Below are 18,934 nucleotides of genomic sequence, written 5' to 3'. Positions count from 1 at the left end.
AAGTGCTCCATCCATTCACCCACCAACCCACCTACTCATCTCTATCTAGGACAGTATACATAAAGTTGAGAACTACACTCTCACTCTAATGGTATGAAATGGGCATAACATCAGCACCTACTTAACTGTAGTTGTGAGATTATTAGCCAAGAACATCACCCAGCACTGGGCCTGCTGCATATCAATAAGTGATAACTGTATGTTACTATTAGGATTTCAATACCATGCCCAGATCCCACAGCTCCAACTTTTCCCCAGCCAGACAGCAAACATTCAACTCAATTTTATTATCCAGAATTTGAGGAGAAGGCTAAGAGGGAAGGATCCTGGAGAGGGAGTAGGCAGAGTCAGGCTGGACCAAGGAGCATCAGAGGCCGGGAGCCTGAGGCTGGTACGTGAGGGAGAAGGGGGCTTCCACCTGGGAGCAGCTCCCCCTAGAATGTTTTCAGAATCTCGTCTCCAGATGACCCTACCAGATCATAATGAGTACCATGAGAGCAGGCACACGGTGTAGACAGCCCTCCTCCACTGGGGTCACTGGTCGACCCAGGCCCACTACCTCTGGGCACTCTGGGACCGGATGGGGATGTTGATTCGGCTCTGCAGCCAGCTGATGTAATCCTCTTGAGGCATATGGATGATGTGTTCTCGCACAAACTAAGGGGGCAGACACAAGACAGCCTCAGATTTGGTCTGAAAGCTAGACTCCATGCCCCTTCCCCTCCCCAAGAAGATCCCAGATGATTTATGATTGAGGCTGGTGGCCCCAGGATACCTCCAACCCCTCAGGCATTCATAATCAAGAAAAGGGCCTCCTTCCAGTTTCCCAGTTCAGCAGGCTAATTTTAAGTCCCTTTTTGTCACCACTGACCCAAAGAAATCTGGGGAGAGCAGAAAAACCCAGCTGTCTGCATCTTTTTCTCTTTTCTACTGCAGAATATCTTTTTAAAAAGTCATTTGTCCATAAACATTTTTGGGTTCACAGACTCCCTTGAGAATTGAGGACAGCCACAGGCTTGCTTCCAGGAAAGGGTTAAGATACAAAGCACAGAATTTCACATAAATTTCAGGTTAAGAGACCCCCCACATCCAGGTTAACAGAAGTTCTGTGATGTTCTACCGGGAGAAGAGCGTGCTAACTTTTATGAGCTAGGGCTAATAAAACTCAGCCCAGAGAAAGGGGAACATCCATATCCATAGTCCCCTCCTTTCACCCATTCAGAAACGGCTTTTTCCATAAGCTGTCACTGAGTCGTGTCCCACTCTTTGCAACCCCATGGACTGCAGCAGGTCAGGCTTCCCTAGTCAGGCTTTACCATCTCCTAGTGTTTGCTCAAACTCATGTCCACTGAGTCGGTGATGCCATCCAACCATCTTGTCCTCTGTTGTCGCCTTCTCCTGCCTTCAATCTTTCTCTAAGTGGCAGGTGGAATGCACACCCCACAACTGGAAAGATGCCCTGGAGACTTAGTTTCAGGCTAGCCTGCCAGATTCTCCCACGAAAGAGCTTCACGAGATGTGGGAAGTGGAATCTGACATTTGAGCTTGTCCACAAGGTATTTCTCCCTCCCCCAACTCCTGACTGTGTGCCCACCTACACAAGCCAGGTCAGCCTGTGGAAGGGCCAGACCATCATGAAAACACTGAGAGGCCCAAGAAAGCCACCATTTGAGTCACTTCTTTGTCTTGAGACACTGAAAACCCTATTAAAATGTACATTTGCCATCACATAAAATTAAGGAAGTGACTCCACAGCTATCTGTTAATATCTTAGTTGGAGGGCCCTTCCTCCTCCCCACATCTGCTGACACCTTTTGATGCCCTAAGGGAATAGGGCACCAGGAATTTCTAGGGGAGGTGGGGAAGGTAGGCTGCTACTGCAGACCCTTGTGAGGCTCCTCAGCACCCTTCAGATAAAGACCTAAATCCTTAACTTGACCTTCAGAGATCTGCACACGCTGACCTTTCTGGTCCCCTGGGAACCATGCACCTTCCTGCCCTCTTCCTTCCAGAGCCAATGACTGCCGCTGAATCCCTCTAGCAGCTCAAGCTCTGTCCTGCTCTGGGGCCTGGGCACCTGCTCATTCCCTTTCTCTTCAGCTTGCTGCCTTTTCAGATCTCAGCTTAAAAGTCATCCTCCTCAGGGGGCTCTCGTGCAGAGAAGCCTCGTCCACATTTACGTGAAGTCAGGGCTCCTCAAACTGTATTGTTCGTATCAGTCACCTGGCATCTCACTGAAACACAGACGCTGAGCTGGTCAGATACAGTTCAGAGCCTGGGATGCCGCATTTCTAACACGCACCCATGTGAGGTCCACGGGCCACGATTTTAGCTGCAAGCTGCACAGCACTGCTCACTATGACTGTCAGTTATTGCACTCACATGTCCATTCATTTATGTTTCTCCAAAGACTCCACGTTTCCCGGGGGCATCATTTACACAGAATATAATGTCCCCTGGAGTTGAACAACCAAGGTCACAGGACAATGCCTCTTCTATTGGATGATGAGTTCCATGAAGGCTTTTATGCCTTTTAAAAAACTTTAAAAACTTCAACAGTGCCTGGATGTTGAGAGGCCAGAATGAGTGTGTCTGGGGTGTTATGAGGGGAAAGGAAGTGCTCGTCACCTCGATGGCGACTGCGATGTCCGGGGAGCACAGTTCCCAGGCTCTCAGCTCCTGGAGCACCTTTAGGAGGACATGCGGTCGGATCCTCAGGTCCAGATTTTCCCCGAACTTCTGCAGTTTTGCCAGGATCTTCTTCACAGGGCGGAAATTCTTCAGATCCTCAGGGAGTCTGGACAGCAGGTCAAAGTACCTTCAATTCCAAGAGGAGAGGATGGGTTAGGAAACTGCTGGCAGACAGTCTGGGCACCCAAAGGACCTCATCTCCACTCCTGGGATGTCTCCAGGGTAGCAACAGTCTTTATCTGGGGGACTTTCCTCCCTCCTCAATGTAAAGTATCCACAGATCAGGCAAGTCTTTGTTTTTAGGGATAGTAAAAACCGGGAGTCACGATTAGCACAGTGGCTCAGCAGTAAAGAACCCGCTTGTAATGCAGGAGACACAGATTTGATCCCTGGGTTGGGAAGATCCCCTGGAGAAGGGAATGCAACCCACTCCAGTGTTCTTGCCTGGGAAATCCCATGGACAGAGGAGCCCAGTGGGTTACAGTCCATGGGGTTGCAAAGAGTCAGATATGTCTTAGAAACTTAACAACAACAAAAACAATGAAAATTAAGGGCATGCTTTAAAGACAGGCATTGATGATTTTTTCTGCCAAGCAGACAATGTGAAAAGTTATAAGGAAGGAAAAATACTGGTATTCTGAAGCTACTCTTGGAGAGTTAATCGAGCCAAGGAGGACATGGACACACTTGTGGGATGCAAGAGGTTCTCACACACCAGCTGCTGAGGACGTGTGTCTCTGTGTGTGTGTATTTTCCATGTTCCTGAAAATGAACAATCAGAGGCCATGATTTTGGTGTTTCAGTGGGTTTTAAGAACCTACTTTGGCCACTGGATACAAAGAGCCTTCTCACTGGAAAAGACTCTGATGCTGGGAAAGATTGAAGGCAAGAGGAGAAGGGAGGGACAGAGGATGAGATGGTTGGATGGCATCATTGACTCAATGGACATGAGTTTGAACAAACTCTGGGAGATGGTGAAGGACAGGGAAGCCTGGCATGCCTCAGTTCATGGGGTTGCAAAGGGTTGGACATGACTGACTGAACAAAAAATATTAACATTATGACAGCGTGTGAAGGTAGTTTGGGAATGCATCCTTGAGACAGTGGGAAAAAGGTAGGTTCTAACCTAGGGGTTCAGGTGTGGGTGAAGGTAGGGGTGTTATCTCATGGAAAATGGTTTTTTCCCCCAATTGTAGAAAAAGTTGAAGAAAAACTTGATCATCCATCATACATTTTGGCTGCTCATACTGCTTTATATTTGTTATATCTGTTTATATATTTATTCTGATCTTTTTGTAAGCTCCCATTCTGCATTATTAAAATTGTTGAAGGGATTCTTGGTACATTTTTAGGCTTTCCTATCTTACTCTAAGATCTTGATTTACTCACCCTGACAGGATGGAGGTTTTGGAAATCAGACTCCAATTTTATATTGCAGATAAGCATAGAGACAGGTCAGACAGGGGTTTAAATCCTAAAGTTTCCCAATTTGTAAAGTGGGGGGTAATATGTACCCTTCAGGATTTTTGTGGGGAATAAAATAGACAATTCATGAAAAGTGCTTAGGAGGGGTGTGTCTACCATCCAGCAATCACCCAACTTGCATTATTCTGTGTTGTATTAATTATCACCCCTGTGCACACTGTTCTTGAGGTATGCCTGTCTTTGTATCATTAAGAGTTAAATTATTTGGGGAATATAGTTCTCCCCCCACAGACCTCAGGATCTGTTGGTATTTTCAGATTGGTTTGCCTCTTCTGCTTCTCTTATAAGGGTTGGCAAGTGAGTCTATATTTGCAAGCTGAAGCAAACAGAAGGTAAATATGGAGAGTGCAGCTAGGTAGAGTATCTGTGGCTCAGGAACTGTGGGGTTTCTTGCCTGACTATATACTCTGGATATAGCCTGTTTTGGGAGAGGGGCCCTCCTGGTGGCCGAGGACAGTTTTGGAGTGATGCCTCTCTGTCTTGAGGATAATGGGACTGAATGTAACTTTGTAACACCAGTACCCGGTTCACCACTTCCAGGGACTGCCTTATCTGGCTCTCAGGATCTTTACCAGTGGTCTGCAATTTCTTCTGCATCGGCTTTTACTGCGGAGACTTGGTGTCTCATTTTGGCTATATCCTTTTGGAAATTTGAGACAAGGTTGAAAGAGTGGAACTTCTGGATACCTCTTTCTTCTTGGCGCCTGCATCACAGATGGTATGAGAAAGAGGAAGATGAATCAGATACTCTTTTGCTTTCACTTTCCTAGCTGCCCTCAGAGATCTGAGTTAAACACCTTTTCCTTCCTGAGGTCCTTCTTAACCCTCTCAGCTACCCTGTAAGATACCAGCGGGCTTTGGGCCTACGAGGCTGCAGCTCTCTCCAAGGTCCTGAAATGCTCACTGTCTTACTACACCCAGTCACTTTTTAATCAGCCCTCATTCTCTCTCTACTTTTGATTGTCTTTCCAGTTTTCTCATCGGTAAGATGGAGGATAATCATCATTCCTAGATCCCAGTGGTGAGGAGTAAATGATAACGTGTGTATAGTGCTGAAGTCAGTGCTGACTCACAACAGCAGGCGTCTAACTCATGTTGGTTCCTCTCCTCATGCCCTTCATCATCTTGTGCATACATCTTCTCTCTCCAAAGAGACTATATTACAAATATACCCATGCCGCCAACGATACACACATTTCAATGGCTTTCCATTTACTCAGAATAAAGTCCTTTGAGTGACTTACCCCCTAAGGCTCTGGATTATTCAGCCCCTACAACAACTTCCAGCCTTATCTCTACCCTTTCTACCCCTTTTCTCTCAGCACTTAAGGGTTGGTTCATGAGCTGGGTCAGGAAGATGCCCCTGCAGAAGGAAATGGCACTCCACTCCAGTATTCTTGCCTGGAGAATTCCACGGGCAGAGGAAGAGGAAGCTGGTGGGCTACAGTCCAAAGGGCCGCAAAGAGTCGAACGTGACTCAGTTGACTGAGCACAAGTGAACAAAGTCTCTGAGATAAATCTCAGCTTGTCAGGGCTCAGCCTTAATGCCACCTCCTTAGAGAGGTCTTGCTGGATTACCAGTCTGCATTAGGTCCTCATGGTTTCACTCCTCCTAGAACCCTTTTCCCTTACTGTGGAGCAGTGACTATAAATTGTACCCATAAGTCTATCAGTTCAGTTGTTTTGTCTCTGCCCATATTTTCCAGGAGACTGTAAGCTCCCTGAGGGCAGGGAACATGTCCTTCTCAATCCCTGTTATCGTCCCAACACCACGCATCTGGTGGTTATATACTAAGTGCCAGATGAATATCCTTTGAGTGAATGGATACACGTGTGCTCTTACTTCATGAGGATTTCCATCTTATCCTGTAGACAGAAGCCAGCCTCCTGGGCCACGCTGTAAAACTTGGCCCTCATGGTGTTACACACCCCACTCTTGTACTGGATGATGTCACGGTTGGCGCGACTGTGGACACAGATAAGATGGGCTTAGGGGACCAATCCCAAGGGACAGACGCATCCCTGGGGCCCAAGGTGCTTTGCAATAATACACAGCCAGGTTCTCCATCCTCACCTGGGACCTCCCTCAGCATTCCCCTGGATGTAGGGAATAACAGACCTTCCCAACAATGTTGGACTGGTGACTCAGGCCTTATTACACGAGCCCATGATGAGACATCTGGTCACTTTAGCTCAGCAAGGGCTAAGGACAGTGAGATGAAAATAGAACCTGGAGCTGGGAGGTAGGAGAGTCAGGTTCAAACTCCCTACCACCACGTTTTAGCTATGTGGCCTCTGGTGAGACATTTTATCTGGCCAGGTTTCAGACTGTTTCCTTGTAGAATGGGACAGTACCCCTGCCTCACAGAATTAGTTTTGAGGAATAAGCAATAACGAATATAGCAGTTTTGAACTGTGGTGCTGGAGAAGACTCTTGAGAGTCCCTTGAATGGCAAGGGGATCAAACAAGTCAATCCTAAGGGAAATCAACCCTGAATATTCTTTGCAAGGACTGATGCTGAAGCTGAAGCTCTCTAACACTTTGGCCACCTGATGTGAAGAACTGACACATTGGAAAAGACCCTGATGCTGGGAAAGATTGAGGGCAGGGGGAGAAGGTGGGGCGACAGAGGATGAGATGGTTGGATGGTATCATCGACTCAATGGACATGAGTTTGAGCAAGCTCCAGGAGACAGTGAAGGACAGGGCAGCCTGGCGTGCTGCAGCCCATGGGGTTGCAAAGAGTCAGACATGACTGAGTGACTGAACAACAAGCATGGAGGAAGGCTCTGTTGCCACTGTCTGCACGGGTCGCTCCACATCTTGGCTATAAGCCCCTTGCTCTGGCGTCCTTTGTCCCTCAGTTGTATCTATGGCTTCAGGGAGTCTGGTTGGCACTGGGTTATTTCTACATCCCTGGGAAGATGGAGGCTGCAGGTGCCACAGTCCCTCTTGCCTGGCACCTTCTGTTGCCCACCTGGTGTACCTTTTAAGCTTCTTCTGGAGCACCTGGGAGTGGCTGTCTCCGCTTGTACTACTGGATCTGTCACTGAGACACAGAGAAATGGTTTCACATTGCCTGGAGTCTGATTTCCCCCCAAAGGGTGACTTCAGGGCCCCCATGACATCTGCCAGCCTCAGGTGAGTGTAGCGGTTCTAATCAAGGCATTCGATAGAACTGTGTGTTTTCCCCACACTTTGATCTTTGCTCCCACTGGACACTCTGCTTGCAGAGTCTTCCTTGATTCTCCCCCAGCAGCTCAAATCCTGCCGGATCTCATGGCCTAGAGCAAGTGCTGCTCTGACTCTCCTCGTCCAGTGGTGGCCTACTGCCTCTGCATGTTGCTGGGATGACAAGTTTTCAGGAACCCAGCTTCTTCTGTATAAAATCAGTCTCTCTGTCTGGAGGGCAGGTTCACTGTGGACACTCCCATCCTCCTCTCTGTCTGCACTTCTCCTGGGGTTGAGTGCAGATCTGGGGAGGGGCAAGTCCTCCTGGTCATGCTGTCTGGGGTGGTCCCAGCCCCAGGCTGCCTCTTCATTCAAGGATTCTCTTAACTGGACCCTGGTGCTGAACACCCAATTCACTCAATTTGGGAGACAGGCAGAGCTGGGTTCAGAGCCCAGCCCTGGCACTGTCTACTCCTGGGCTGTGGAGAAGCACCTCTGCTCTGGAGTGTCAGTTTCCTCATCTGTGATCAGGCAACTCCTGGTGCCATTTGCCCTTTCTAGGTTGGGAGGTGACTGAATTCCTTAAGTGGCTGCTCCCTCCTGTGACTGCCTGGCTGGGGTCCCTAGATGGGGTGAAGCTCTTTGCTCATCCCCGTCCCCCCATACCTTCTGCTAGGTCCTCCTCCAGTGACCTGGGCCTTCAGCACCCATGTCCAGCATCTTCTCTCACACCCTGCCCCACTTTGTTTCTTCCCAACATTTGAGACACTCACTTGACTGCTTTATCTGTGTGATTCTAGAGAGTGAGACTATTTTCCTTATCCCTGTGATGTGTGGCAAATCCTCCCCTTCCTGCTCTGTGACATGTTGGACTTCTTCAGGGAGGCCAGCCATTTCTCAGACTCCTCCCCACAGGAGAGGGCCGGGCCTTTGCTGCTTTTCCCAGAGGCTCATGGGACTGGACCCAGAGGTCTCAGGTCTGGCAGGTGATGGAGCAAACCCTTATCCCATCTTGCTAGGGAGCAGAGCCCTGGTAATAATACCCAGAAGGCATTGCATTTGGATTCCAACCAGCTGCCCCTGCCTCTGCTGATGAATTCTTTAGGGGAGCAAGTGGGCTTTGACCTTCCTCCTATAGATGGCTCTCTTCTAGAGCTGAGAGTGTGACTCAGGGGGAGGCAGGAGGTGAAGGAAGTAGTGTTATTAGCTGTGATTAAAAAAAACAAACAAACAACAAAGGGTCAGTCAATCCTTTCCTTGACCCTCCTTGAATTTCAGCCCTACTGGTCTTTGCTCAGTGCCTCTAAGCTTCCTCCTACCTCAGACTCTTTGCACATCTGTTCCCTCTGTTTGGAATGCTATTCCTTCTATTCCCTCCACAGCACGGATCCTAGGTTCTATGGGAAGGTACAGGAATCACCTGGAGAGACTGCTCAGAATGAATGCAGATTTCAGATCCTACTGTTTCCAGCCAGAAGCTAGCTAATTCTTCTTTTTCCCTCAGGTCCTAGCTTAAATGTCAGACTCAGCCTTGGTTAGAATCCTGGTGCTCAACATTCACCTAATCCTCCATAATTCTTCAGAATACTATCTAGGGTCATGATTACACAACTATCTCTGTGGGATTATTTGATAAATGCATGACTCTCCCAATAGAACAGTAGCTCTTAACCACTGGCAGGATTCAAGGAGTCCAAGAATGCAGATGGAAAACAAAACAAACAAACAAAAAAAACCAACAGGTTGCATCTTTAGCCTTTCGCAGAAATGAAAATCACAGGTTTTTACACATCACATTAAAATTATGGGAGATACTTTGAAAGATCATTTACACTTGACACTAATCCAAAATTATAATAGTTATCAGAGCTGCTGCTATGTCTTGTTGTATGAGGCATTGCTGACGAAGCTCACAGATGACTATATATCCCATATTTGGTTGTAATATTATAATCAATATTACTAGATTTCTTTGTAAACTTCTGTAGTTTATAGTCTGCATTTGGAAGCATTTTGCTGAAAGGCATCCATAAGCTTTCTTGGATGGCCAAAGAGTCTATGACACAGGAGTTATGATGCCAGACCAGACAGTGGGCTCTACCCACAGGGCAGACTGCATCGGTCTTGTTTGCTGCTGAATCTCAAAAGAGCTGGGCACAGCTCCTGGGACAGAGTGGGGACTGAGAAGTATTCTCTAGATGAACAAATAAACTGGGGGCAGACCTGCCCCTGCCCCATTACAAGTCACCTGAGTAAAGAGGGAAGGGGCAGTTCCAAAACACACCCTCCCTCCTTCATCTCTCCACTACCAGAGAAGACTAACTTTATGGCTCACGATCGTTGGGAAGTAACAGCTAAATACGCACCACCAAGCCCTGGGAGTCAGGTAACTTATTTCCAGTGAAGAAGGAAGAAGATCCCCCTCCTTGCCCCCCCTCCCACAGTCTGGTGAGGGTGAGGGTGTCTCTGCAATGCCCCCTGTAACCGTGTGTTGCCTCCTGACTTACCCCCTAGGGACCCGGGCCTTCCTACCTTGATTTGCGGGTGGTCTGCATGTCCTTATAGGCAGAATCGCTCTTGTTTTGTCTGAGCACTGACAAGATGCTGCAAAGCAAGATGAGTCACTTAATACGGCTCTGAACATATGATGCTCTGAGGCAGTAAACATCCATGGGAGAAGGAACGGAGGGTGCTCATCTACAGTGGGGATCCTAGGTTCTATACGAGGGCACATGAGTCACCTGGAGGAACCACCCAGAATGCACGTGTAGACTCCTGAGCCACATTCCTAGAGATCTGGAAACATCAGGCCTGGAGTGGGACCCCAAAGCGGCATTTAAAACCACACACACACACACACACGCACGCACGCACGCACGCACGCACGCACACACAGTCTTCTGACTCGGGTTCGCAGAGAACATACTTTGAAAACCTTAGAATTTCCTGACACACCACGAAACAATGCCTGCTCAAAGTGCTTGTTAAAAAATATGGTTTCCTCTAGGGATTTTGGTTCAGTGTGTCTGGGATGAAGACCATAGATCTGTAGTTTTCACAAGTGCCCCAGCTGATTCTGATCTTCAGGGATGTTTGGGAAAGACTGTTAGAGGGTTTTAAGAAAAGGTCATCTTCCTAGACAATGTTATGATCTGAATGTTTACGGTCTACTACTACTGCCTCCAACCCGCCCGCCAAATTCATATGTTGAATCCTAACCTTTTAAAGGAGGTGGCAGCTTTTGGGAGCTGATTAGATCATGATGGGGATCTAATGATTGAAACTGATGCTCTTGTAAAAGAGACCCTGAAGAACTAGCTTGTTCTTTCTACCACGTGAGGATGCAGAAAGGAGGGCAGCTGTCTATGAAGAAGAGCATCCCTGCTGGACACTGAATCTGCTGGCATCTGGATCCGGGACTTTGCAGCCTCCAGAACTGTGCAAAATAAATGCTGTTCACAAGCCACTCCGTTTATGGTATTTCTTGTTATATCAGCCTGAACACACGAAGACATGGGACCAGAGGGCAGTCTGGCCCTTGAGGCTAGGGGCTGGAAAGGCAGGCTTTCAGGGGTTTCTAAACGGCCCAGAATTCTATGTCTGTCTTGATGGGAGCGGATTTGGTGTCTAAGGTGAAATAGGAATCTACATTTTTAAAGTGAGGCAGGCAAAAGAAAACCTGCAGCTTTCCCTAACTGTCTCTGTGAAGCTCTGCAGAGAAGCCTCCAATATTTGCTGTCTTTGTGAGAGATTAGGGAAACTTTTCTCCTAGAGGAATGGAAGCAGATAGGAAATTTCAACAGGTTCTTGCACTGAAACCATGGTTATCTTATCATTAAGGTGAATGCAGGGGCCCGGTGAAGAGTTTTGTGAGAACCAGGTTCTCATGCGGTTTAGTCTTTGAGCGCCTGAAGCGAGTCATCCTTCTCCACCTACGAGATGGGACAAAGGAATTGGTACTGGTTAATCAACTGTCTCAGCAAAGTGCTGCGAAGGTTCCACAGGACACTGCACATGAAATAAAAGTAACCACCGCCTCCACTGTCACCAATTTTTACATGCTTACAATATGCCAGGCACAGGCTAATATGTTAAATGCATCATCTCACTAAATGCTTAATGTGACTTGGTGACGTAGACATTATTTCCGTAATAATGAAAACACTTTACCAGGAAATTATCATTTAATTCTCATTGCAGCCCTTTGGGATAGGTTATTAATGAGCCTCATTTAACAGAATTGGAATCAGGCTCAGAGAGGTGAAGCAACTTGCTCAGCAGCACACAGCCATTAACTCATGGAAATGGAGCTCAACCCTCCTCTGCTTGGTACCACTGCCAGTGCCTGGATGACACACAATCTCATTCTACAGATGAGAAAACCAAGGTTTAGAGAAAGGCTGAGGGACTTGTTTGAAGGCACTAGGTCTTGAACCCACGTCAGTCTGATTCCAAAGCCAGTGTTCATGATGTGAATGCTCACACAGGAAAGGAGCTTCTTGGAGCTGATGCTTCATCACTGTCATCTGTCTTTAACGCTGATAAGCCAGGCAAAGAGGCTGGGGCCGTAAGGGCCAACACTGTCGCCGCATGGCTCAGAGCCGCCCTTCAGGGCCTCGAAGCAAGTTGAAGCAGCAGCAGCTGCCAACTCATCATGAACAAGCAGAGGCGGGTGTGATGCATGTGAGCGTGCTTGGTGAACTGTAATTATGGTAATAACAATAACCAATAAGTCATAGCCAGCATCCTAGTAGGCTGAAGGCGATGATGAACCTCTCTTGTGCCTCATTCATTCTCGGGAAGTAATTTGCTTACTTAGAGGGATCCACGCTTGGGAAGGGAGCTTCAGCTCTAGCCTGCATGGTCTCCGAGGCTTTTAGAGGGTCAGACGTCCAGTGCCTGGGGCTTTCCGCCGGAAGGAGGACACCTTGGGTTCAAGTTCTGACTCTCTGAGCCAATTACATTGGTTGCCTGTCAGCTCGAAACTGCAGAGGGATTCTTTTTGCTCCATGGATAGAAATCAGAATCCCAGAGGTGGCTTCCAAGGTCCCAGCAGACTTATACCTCTCCCCATCCCATTCTGGCAGCATTCTGGTCCGTCCTGAGCATGTTTGCACATGCATGCCTGTAATGTTCACTCCCCTTGCCTGTTCTCCCTGCTTCTCTTGTAACTTTGGTTAGCTAGCTCTTCTTCATGCTTCATCCAAAATCTCAGCTTGAAGTTTCCTCCTTGGACAGAGCTTCTCTGATCCCCATCCCAGACGAGATCAGATGCTCCTATTACTTCCTCTTACAGGTCTGAGATTTCTTTCATAACACTTCCTGCAATAATGAATACAGTTGGTCCATCCATATTCATAAATACTCACTAAAAGAATGAATGAATAACCTTTGGGTTCCTGGGAAGAAGGGCAGCGAAGTAGTTAAAGGAATAGTTTTTGGAATAAGAAAGTTGCAGATTTGAGTTGTCACCTTACCATTCGTTAGCTGGGTGACCTGAAACAAGTTCCTTACCCTCTCTGAACCTCATTTCCTTATTTGTAAAATATAGACAACAGTACCTACCTTGTGGGGTTGTTGGAAGGGCTCAGGGAGGTGATATATGTGAACAAAGTACGCGGTTCAGCACTTGTCACAGAGAAAATGCTCAACCATGGGGCACTGCTGGCCTGAACGATATCACTCTGATGCTGACATCCTTTATTTGACCAGGTATCGAGAGAATATACCTGGGTGCCTGTCTTTGCATCTCGTTTTCCAGGGTGATTGTTCTCCGAGCATCTTCCCGAACCATCTCTAGGAGCTTCTGCAGACCTGATGGAAACACAAGAAGTCACTGCCTGCAGGGTGCCTGTGAGACAGGACTGTGCAGGTCAGGGCCCAGCCCCCAGGCTGATATCATCTTTGCTTTGGAGCACTGTCACCTGGTAGCTCAGTTGGTAAAGAATCCACCTGCAAAACATGTCCGACTCTTTGCAACCCCATGGGCTATAGCTAGCCAGGTTCCTGTGTCCATGGGACTCTTCAGGCAAGAATACTGGAGTGGGTTGCCATGCTCTCTCCTCCAGGGGATCTTCCTGACCCAGAGATCAAACCCGTGTCTCTTACATCTCCTGCAGGGGCAGGTGGGTTCGTCACCACTAGAACCACCTGGGAAGCTCCACATTGGGGTAGAGTGGGCCCTTAATCCAGTATGACTGGTGTCCTGGTAATAAGTGAAGAAGATGGCCACGTGAGGACAGAGGTAGACTGGACTGTTGCTGCTTCTACAAGCCAAACTGTCAAGGTTGCCAACAACCGCGGAAAGCTAAAAAAGGCAGGGGAGGGCTCTTCCCCACAGATTTCAGAAGAAACAAAGCCCTGCCGACACCTTGGCGCCTAACCTCCAGAACTGTGAAACAATAAATCAATGCTGTTTTCACCCAGGACATGGTGTTTTGTTAAGGCAGCTCCAGAAACCTAGTACATGGACACTCTTAAAAGCTGGAAAATAACATATATCTGGAGTAAGCTACATGCTTCAGGGTGCGTAGGAGAGTAGAAGCTCTAAGTGCTTTATACGGATACAGATGGGTAAGGTAAGTAGCTGGCACTGTGCTTGTCATCCAGGCACTGTCAATATTTGCAGAATAAATAAGTAAATGACTAAGGAGAAAAAAAAAACAGGAAGGGTTTGGAAAGCTCTGAGCTAGATTTGGAATATTAATGAAGGAACACAATGCCAGTGTAGACACTTTCCTTCAGTAGGTGTCTGTAGTCGCCTCAGGGTTAAGTCTCAAAAGCCATACCTGGACGGGTGAAGCCAGCGCTTCCCACGTCTGTTCATGTCCAGCCTGGTTTGTGAACGCAGTTGCTGGGAAGAGGGTGTTCCCCTCAGCGACCTCCCCTCGGCCATCCAGGCTGTGATAATCATCAACGTTTAGCCATTTTCTACCCCACCTTCCTCATTCTCAAGCAGTTCACCTTCCTAGTAACCTGTGGGCAGGGTTCCATTCGACCTGACTCTGACCTTCATTTTTGTCTTATCATGCCCACCTCCCCTCCTGCTATGCATCCCAGCATCCTTGTGGTGTGTCCAGAAGCCTGTTTGTGAGGGAGCTCTGGCTTTCTCCCCTTCTCTGCTCCCCGATTTCTGCCCCTACTTGTAAGCAAATCAGCCTAGTGGGTGGATCCCAGAGAATGCCCAAAGCGACCTGGCGCACTGGGCAGCTCTCCCAGAGAATCCCCTCTACGGCTCCATATGCCACTTAAGGCACTGAAGTCTGTTTGTTTGTTTTTCCTGCTAGCCAGTAATGCCTCTGGGCAGGAATGGTGCCTGCCAACACTGAGGTCCATCCATCCCATAGCTGAGGCTGGATGTGTATGAACTGGCACAAAGCCTTGGGCTGTGAGGCCCGCATTTACCCACAGAGGCTAACTGAAAGGAGAGACTTTTTTGCAAAAGGTACAGATGCCACGAGATAGAGTTTCCCTGAGGAAGACAGCCCTGTGATGGATGCCCACACTTGGAGGAACCTACCTAGTTCTTAGTCCCCAGGGCTATGGACATGCCATTACCCAATGCTCAGAGACAACAGCATCCTCTGGTTCTGGATGACAAGCCACACCCCTAAAGAAAAAATTCTAGTTCCCTCCTCCATCGCCCATCCCCAGCCAGTCTAAGAACCTTACTTGAGAGCAACTATACCCTCTCTTTGGAGGAAAAGAGAGGGAGTCCTTTTGTTGTATGTGGTTGGTTCAAGGGGTTGGGGGGACAGTAGAAGCCACAGGACTCTTCTTTTTGAGTTACTATTTAAGTGAGTTTTTCTTCTAACAGTTCCAACACCAGCAGCTTTAAGACTGGCAAGAGAAATGGCACGGGCTTTAGTTTCTCTGGAATCCCCTGATCACTGACTTGGGAGGAGACCAGTCCACACAGAGGCCACGGCCCGCTGTCCCCAGTGATTTGTGTCTACAAAGACTTCATTATGCAGCCAGCCCTGGAAATTAAACCTTGGTCAGATGGTGTATCTCTCAGAATAGGATTCATGAATTCAGAATCAATTTGAGGAGGTTTTAGAAGGCAATGAAAGTCTGGGAAATTAATCTACTTTTGTGAAGGCTCTGACAAACGCAGTAGAGGTTAAGGGATGAATAGAGGAGAAGGGTGAGGAGCTGGAGGGAGAAGAACGAACTCTCTGGATGTCGGTCCCTGGTGGGAATGCATCTCCCAGCCATTGCTATGCACCTGCCGCGTGCCAGGCTGAAGCTAAGACATTGTTCCACGCCTGAAGGGAGCTCACACTCCTTTCCCCTTTCTTCCTTAGTAACAGAAATATATATATGCATATGTACTCTGTGTGTGTGGGGGGGGGGAAGGGGGTGGGCATGGGAGGAAGCATTTATTACCCCAATTTCCCAACATCCTTTGCAGCTAAAGGACTAAATGCTGTGACTAAGTCCTGTGGCTAAATTCTGGGCCATGAGATTTTAGGAGAGATGTTGTATGAAGCTTCTGAGAAGACTGCTTACACTCGGTTGGAAGTGAGCACTTTTCTACTTCCCCTACTTCCTTCTGCTTCCGTCCAAGGATGTGACTCTGATGACTGGCATTCCAGCAGCCATTTTGGACCATGAAGTGATCCACGGTGAAGAAGAAAGACAGAAGGAAGTAGGATCCCTAATGATATTTTGGAACCACTCTATCTCCAATCTGGGCTTCCCTGGTGGCTCAGCTAGTAAAGAGTCTGCCTGCAGTACAGGAGGCCTGGGTTTAATCCCTGGGCTGAGAAGGTCCCCTGGAGAGGGAACGGCTCAGCATTCTGGCCTGGAGAACTCCAGGGACTGTATAGCCCACGGGTCGCAGAGAGTCGCACACAGCTGAGCAGCTTTCACTATCTCTAACCTCCAAAAAAAAATAAAGTTAATAAATTTTTATCTTTTTTAAACTAGTATTTTTCAGGTCTCCACACCTAGCCAAAAGAAGTTCCTACCTGAAACAAGGAGACGTCGTTGTATTAAGTGAAAAGTAAGTACCCAATGGGACTTCCCAGGTGGCTCAGTGGTAAAGAATCCACCTGCCAATGTAGAAGACACAGGAGTTGGAGGCTCAATCCCCAGGTTGGGAAGATGCCTTGAAGAAGAGAATGGCTACCCACTCCAGTATTCTTGCCTAGAGAGTCCCGTGGACAGAGGAGCCTGGTGGGCTACAGTACATGGGGTTGTATAGAGTCAGACACCACTGAGCATGCATGCACTTAACGACTTTATACAAGCAAGTAAAAATACGAAGAACTGAGAGGAAAGCAGGGAAAACTTTGCAGTGAAGAGCCTACGTCTCACTTAAGAAGGGCGGCTCCAGTTGAATATTTTCATACAGCTTGCTGGCCAACTGTTGCCACAAACAGTAACGTTTTTTAAAGCCAGGATTTCGATGTCCAAACTCTCAAGTTTAAAAAGTCGCTCCTACTTAAAAAAATAATAATAATAACTTCTGTGCGAAATAACACATGGATGGCAGGAAATAGCCTATGTGCCCTACCTTTCTATCTCTAAACTAAGACAAAAGATAGGGGTAAAGAGGACAGGGTCCAAAAGAGTTTGGGGAGGTGCCACTGGCTGCGGTTTGACTCGGAGGAGGGAAGCCACTGGGAAAGGGTCAGAGGTGTCTTAGAAAGGGGGTCACAGTGTGACACAACTTCCTATATCAATTTTCCAGAAAAGGCACATTTCCAGAGATAGGAATTAAGTTTGTGGTGGGAAAGGAGAAGGGCTGTCAATGGACATGAGCTTTCCTTTGGGGTTGACTGACATGTTCTATAATTAGATGGTGGCAATGGTTACACAACTCTATAAATTTACAAAGAATCATTGAATTGTACACTTAAAACAAGTGAATTTTATGGTGTGCAAGTTATATCTCATTAAAGTTTAAAAAAGCAGGTACCGAATTTCAAAAATATAGTATGAAAACATAAAATACCTTATCAATATTTTTATATGATTATATGTTAAAATGATAATATTTTAGAAATTGGGCTAAGTAAAATACAGTATTAAAATTTTTTAAAAGAGCAATTGCTGACCATGGGCTGTTTCCCAAGTGGAAATGGTCCAGAGTAACCCAGGTTAGAGTTTATTTCTGATTTCCACTGGTGGAAAGCAAAGGGGTCCTTGGAAATTAACCAGGGCTAGAGGACCTGTGTGTCTTCTTTAACTGAGTGGGGGTAAAGGTGAAGCATGAGGGGCTCTTGATGCCTGGCTTCAAGGCAGAGTCAGCACAGACTGGTCAGATCTAAGGCAGGACTTACTGATATGGAGAGGCTCTTCTTCAGGCTTGGTCGAAGACGATTCATTGTCCTCGATGTCCTTGCTGCCTGTCGCCTGGATGATCACGCTTGGAGGTTCATCTGAGCCCGGGATCACGGAGATCATGCTGCTCTGGGGGGATGACCCTCCACTCGTCCGAGACAGACTGAGGGTGGAGCCTCGCCGGCTTGGTTTGCGGGTGGTGGGGCGTGCTACAGGGATTTTGAATTTCTTGGTCTGAAGAAAAGAAATAAGATTTAGAAAGAATGAAGGAAGGAGGGGAGCGGGGAGGGAAGGAAGAAATAAAGCAAAACCCTGGCTCTGAATGTAAATTCTTTTTGACTCTTTCCAAACACCATGAGATATATTTTGGGTCTGGGGAAACCTGCCACACAGTGACGTCATTTATATGTGTGTATTACCACAGGCAAGTTTGATGGGACTTACTCTATCCAGTGAGTGCCACGATTGCCCAGTAGTCACCACAGGAAGCTGAACATGTAATCCAATGATGCTGCCATGAACCAGAACACACTTTGACTTTCCTTTTGTAACAACCATCAGAGTTGATTTTTAAACTAGGGGAGGATGGGTCTAATTTCTTTTAGCTGCATCTTGTTTTTCCTCCCCCAATTCTAGGAATCAACTTTGTGTTCACCAGATGACACCTGGGCCTCAAAGAATAAAGAGTAATATTTGCTAGGGTTTTCTGAAGAATACGAAATGGAGAAAGCTCTAGCCTTTACATTCAGGAGGTGGAGTTGGGGAGGCAGAGTTGACTAATGAGAAGGGGAGGCGCCATGATGGAGGTGGGCAGGAAGACCGAGATGACAAGTCTTAGGAGGCAACAGGCGGAAGGCAGGGAAAGTCCTGTGAGAGGAACGTGAATTTTTGAAAGGAGTCAGAGTGGGCAGGTTACAGGTATGTGTGCGTGTGCATGTGTGTGTGCGTGCGCACACTCTCTTGTATGACTGGCTGTCACTTTAGAATGTACTTTGTGTGGTTATGTCCTCATTTAATTCATGATTAATTAATTGGGCTAAGTAAAATACAGTATTAAAATCCTGGTCTTAGGTTTCCTAACCTGTCCCAATTTACTCAGCTACTCCAGGTAAGAGCTCAATGCAGGTCTGGGCTACAGTTTACACTTCATTAAAATAGAAACAATTTCATTTGAGAACATTTGAAATGAAAGCTCTTGGAGGGCAGTCTGAGGTCTTCTTTGGCTGAAACTCATAGCTTGAGACGCCCTAGGGAAGAAGATAAGGAGAGGCACACCTGAAGACACACAATGTCTGA

General features: G+C 47.3%; 1 protein-coding gene across 1 annotated transcript in view; it reads right to left on the bottom strand.

Moving 5' to 3' along the window:
• The window catches only part of CCDC60 (coiled-coil domain containing 60), a 163,209-nt gene continuing 144,543 nt past the window's right edge, over positions 269 to 18,934 (bottom strand). Inside the window, exons 7-14 of the mRNA XM_005691455.3 lie at positions 17,638 to 17,872; positions 13,078 to 13,162; positions 9,881 to 9,952; positions 7,164 to 7,226; positions 6,020 to 6,142; positions 4,749 to 4,880; positions 2,629 to 2,818; positions 269 to 657 (exon numbers count right to left, since the gene is read on the bottom strand). Of these exons, the coding sequence (XP_005691512.1) occupies positions 556 to 657; positions 2,629 to 2,818; positions 4,749 to 4,880; positions 6,020 to 6,142; positions 7,164 to 7,226; positions 9,881 to 9,952; positions 13,078 to 13,162; positions 17,638 to 17,872 (1,002 nt within the window). The 3' untranslated portion in view covers positions 269 to 555. The remainder of the gene's footprint in view (positions 658 to 2,628; positions 2,819 to 4,748; positions 4,881 to 6,019; positions 6,143 to 7,163; positions 7,227 to 9,880; positions 9,953 to 13,077; positions 13,163 to 17,637; positions 17,873 to 18,934) is intronic.

This window comes from Capra hircus, chromosome 17, assembly GCF_001704415.2.
Source record: "Capra hircus breed San Clemente chromosome 17, ASM170441v1, whole genome shotgun sequence".
In the NCBI taxonomy this organism is placed as follows: domain Eukaryota; kingdom Metazoa; phylum Chordata; class Mammalia; order Artiodactyla; family Bovidae; genus Capra; species Capra hircus.
Note: the sequence above shows the minus strand (reverse complement) of the source record. Positions and strands in the feature narration are given on the sequence as shown.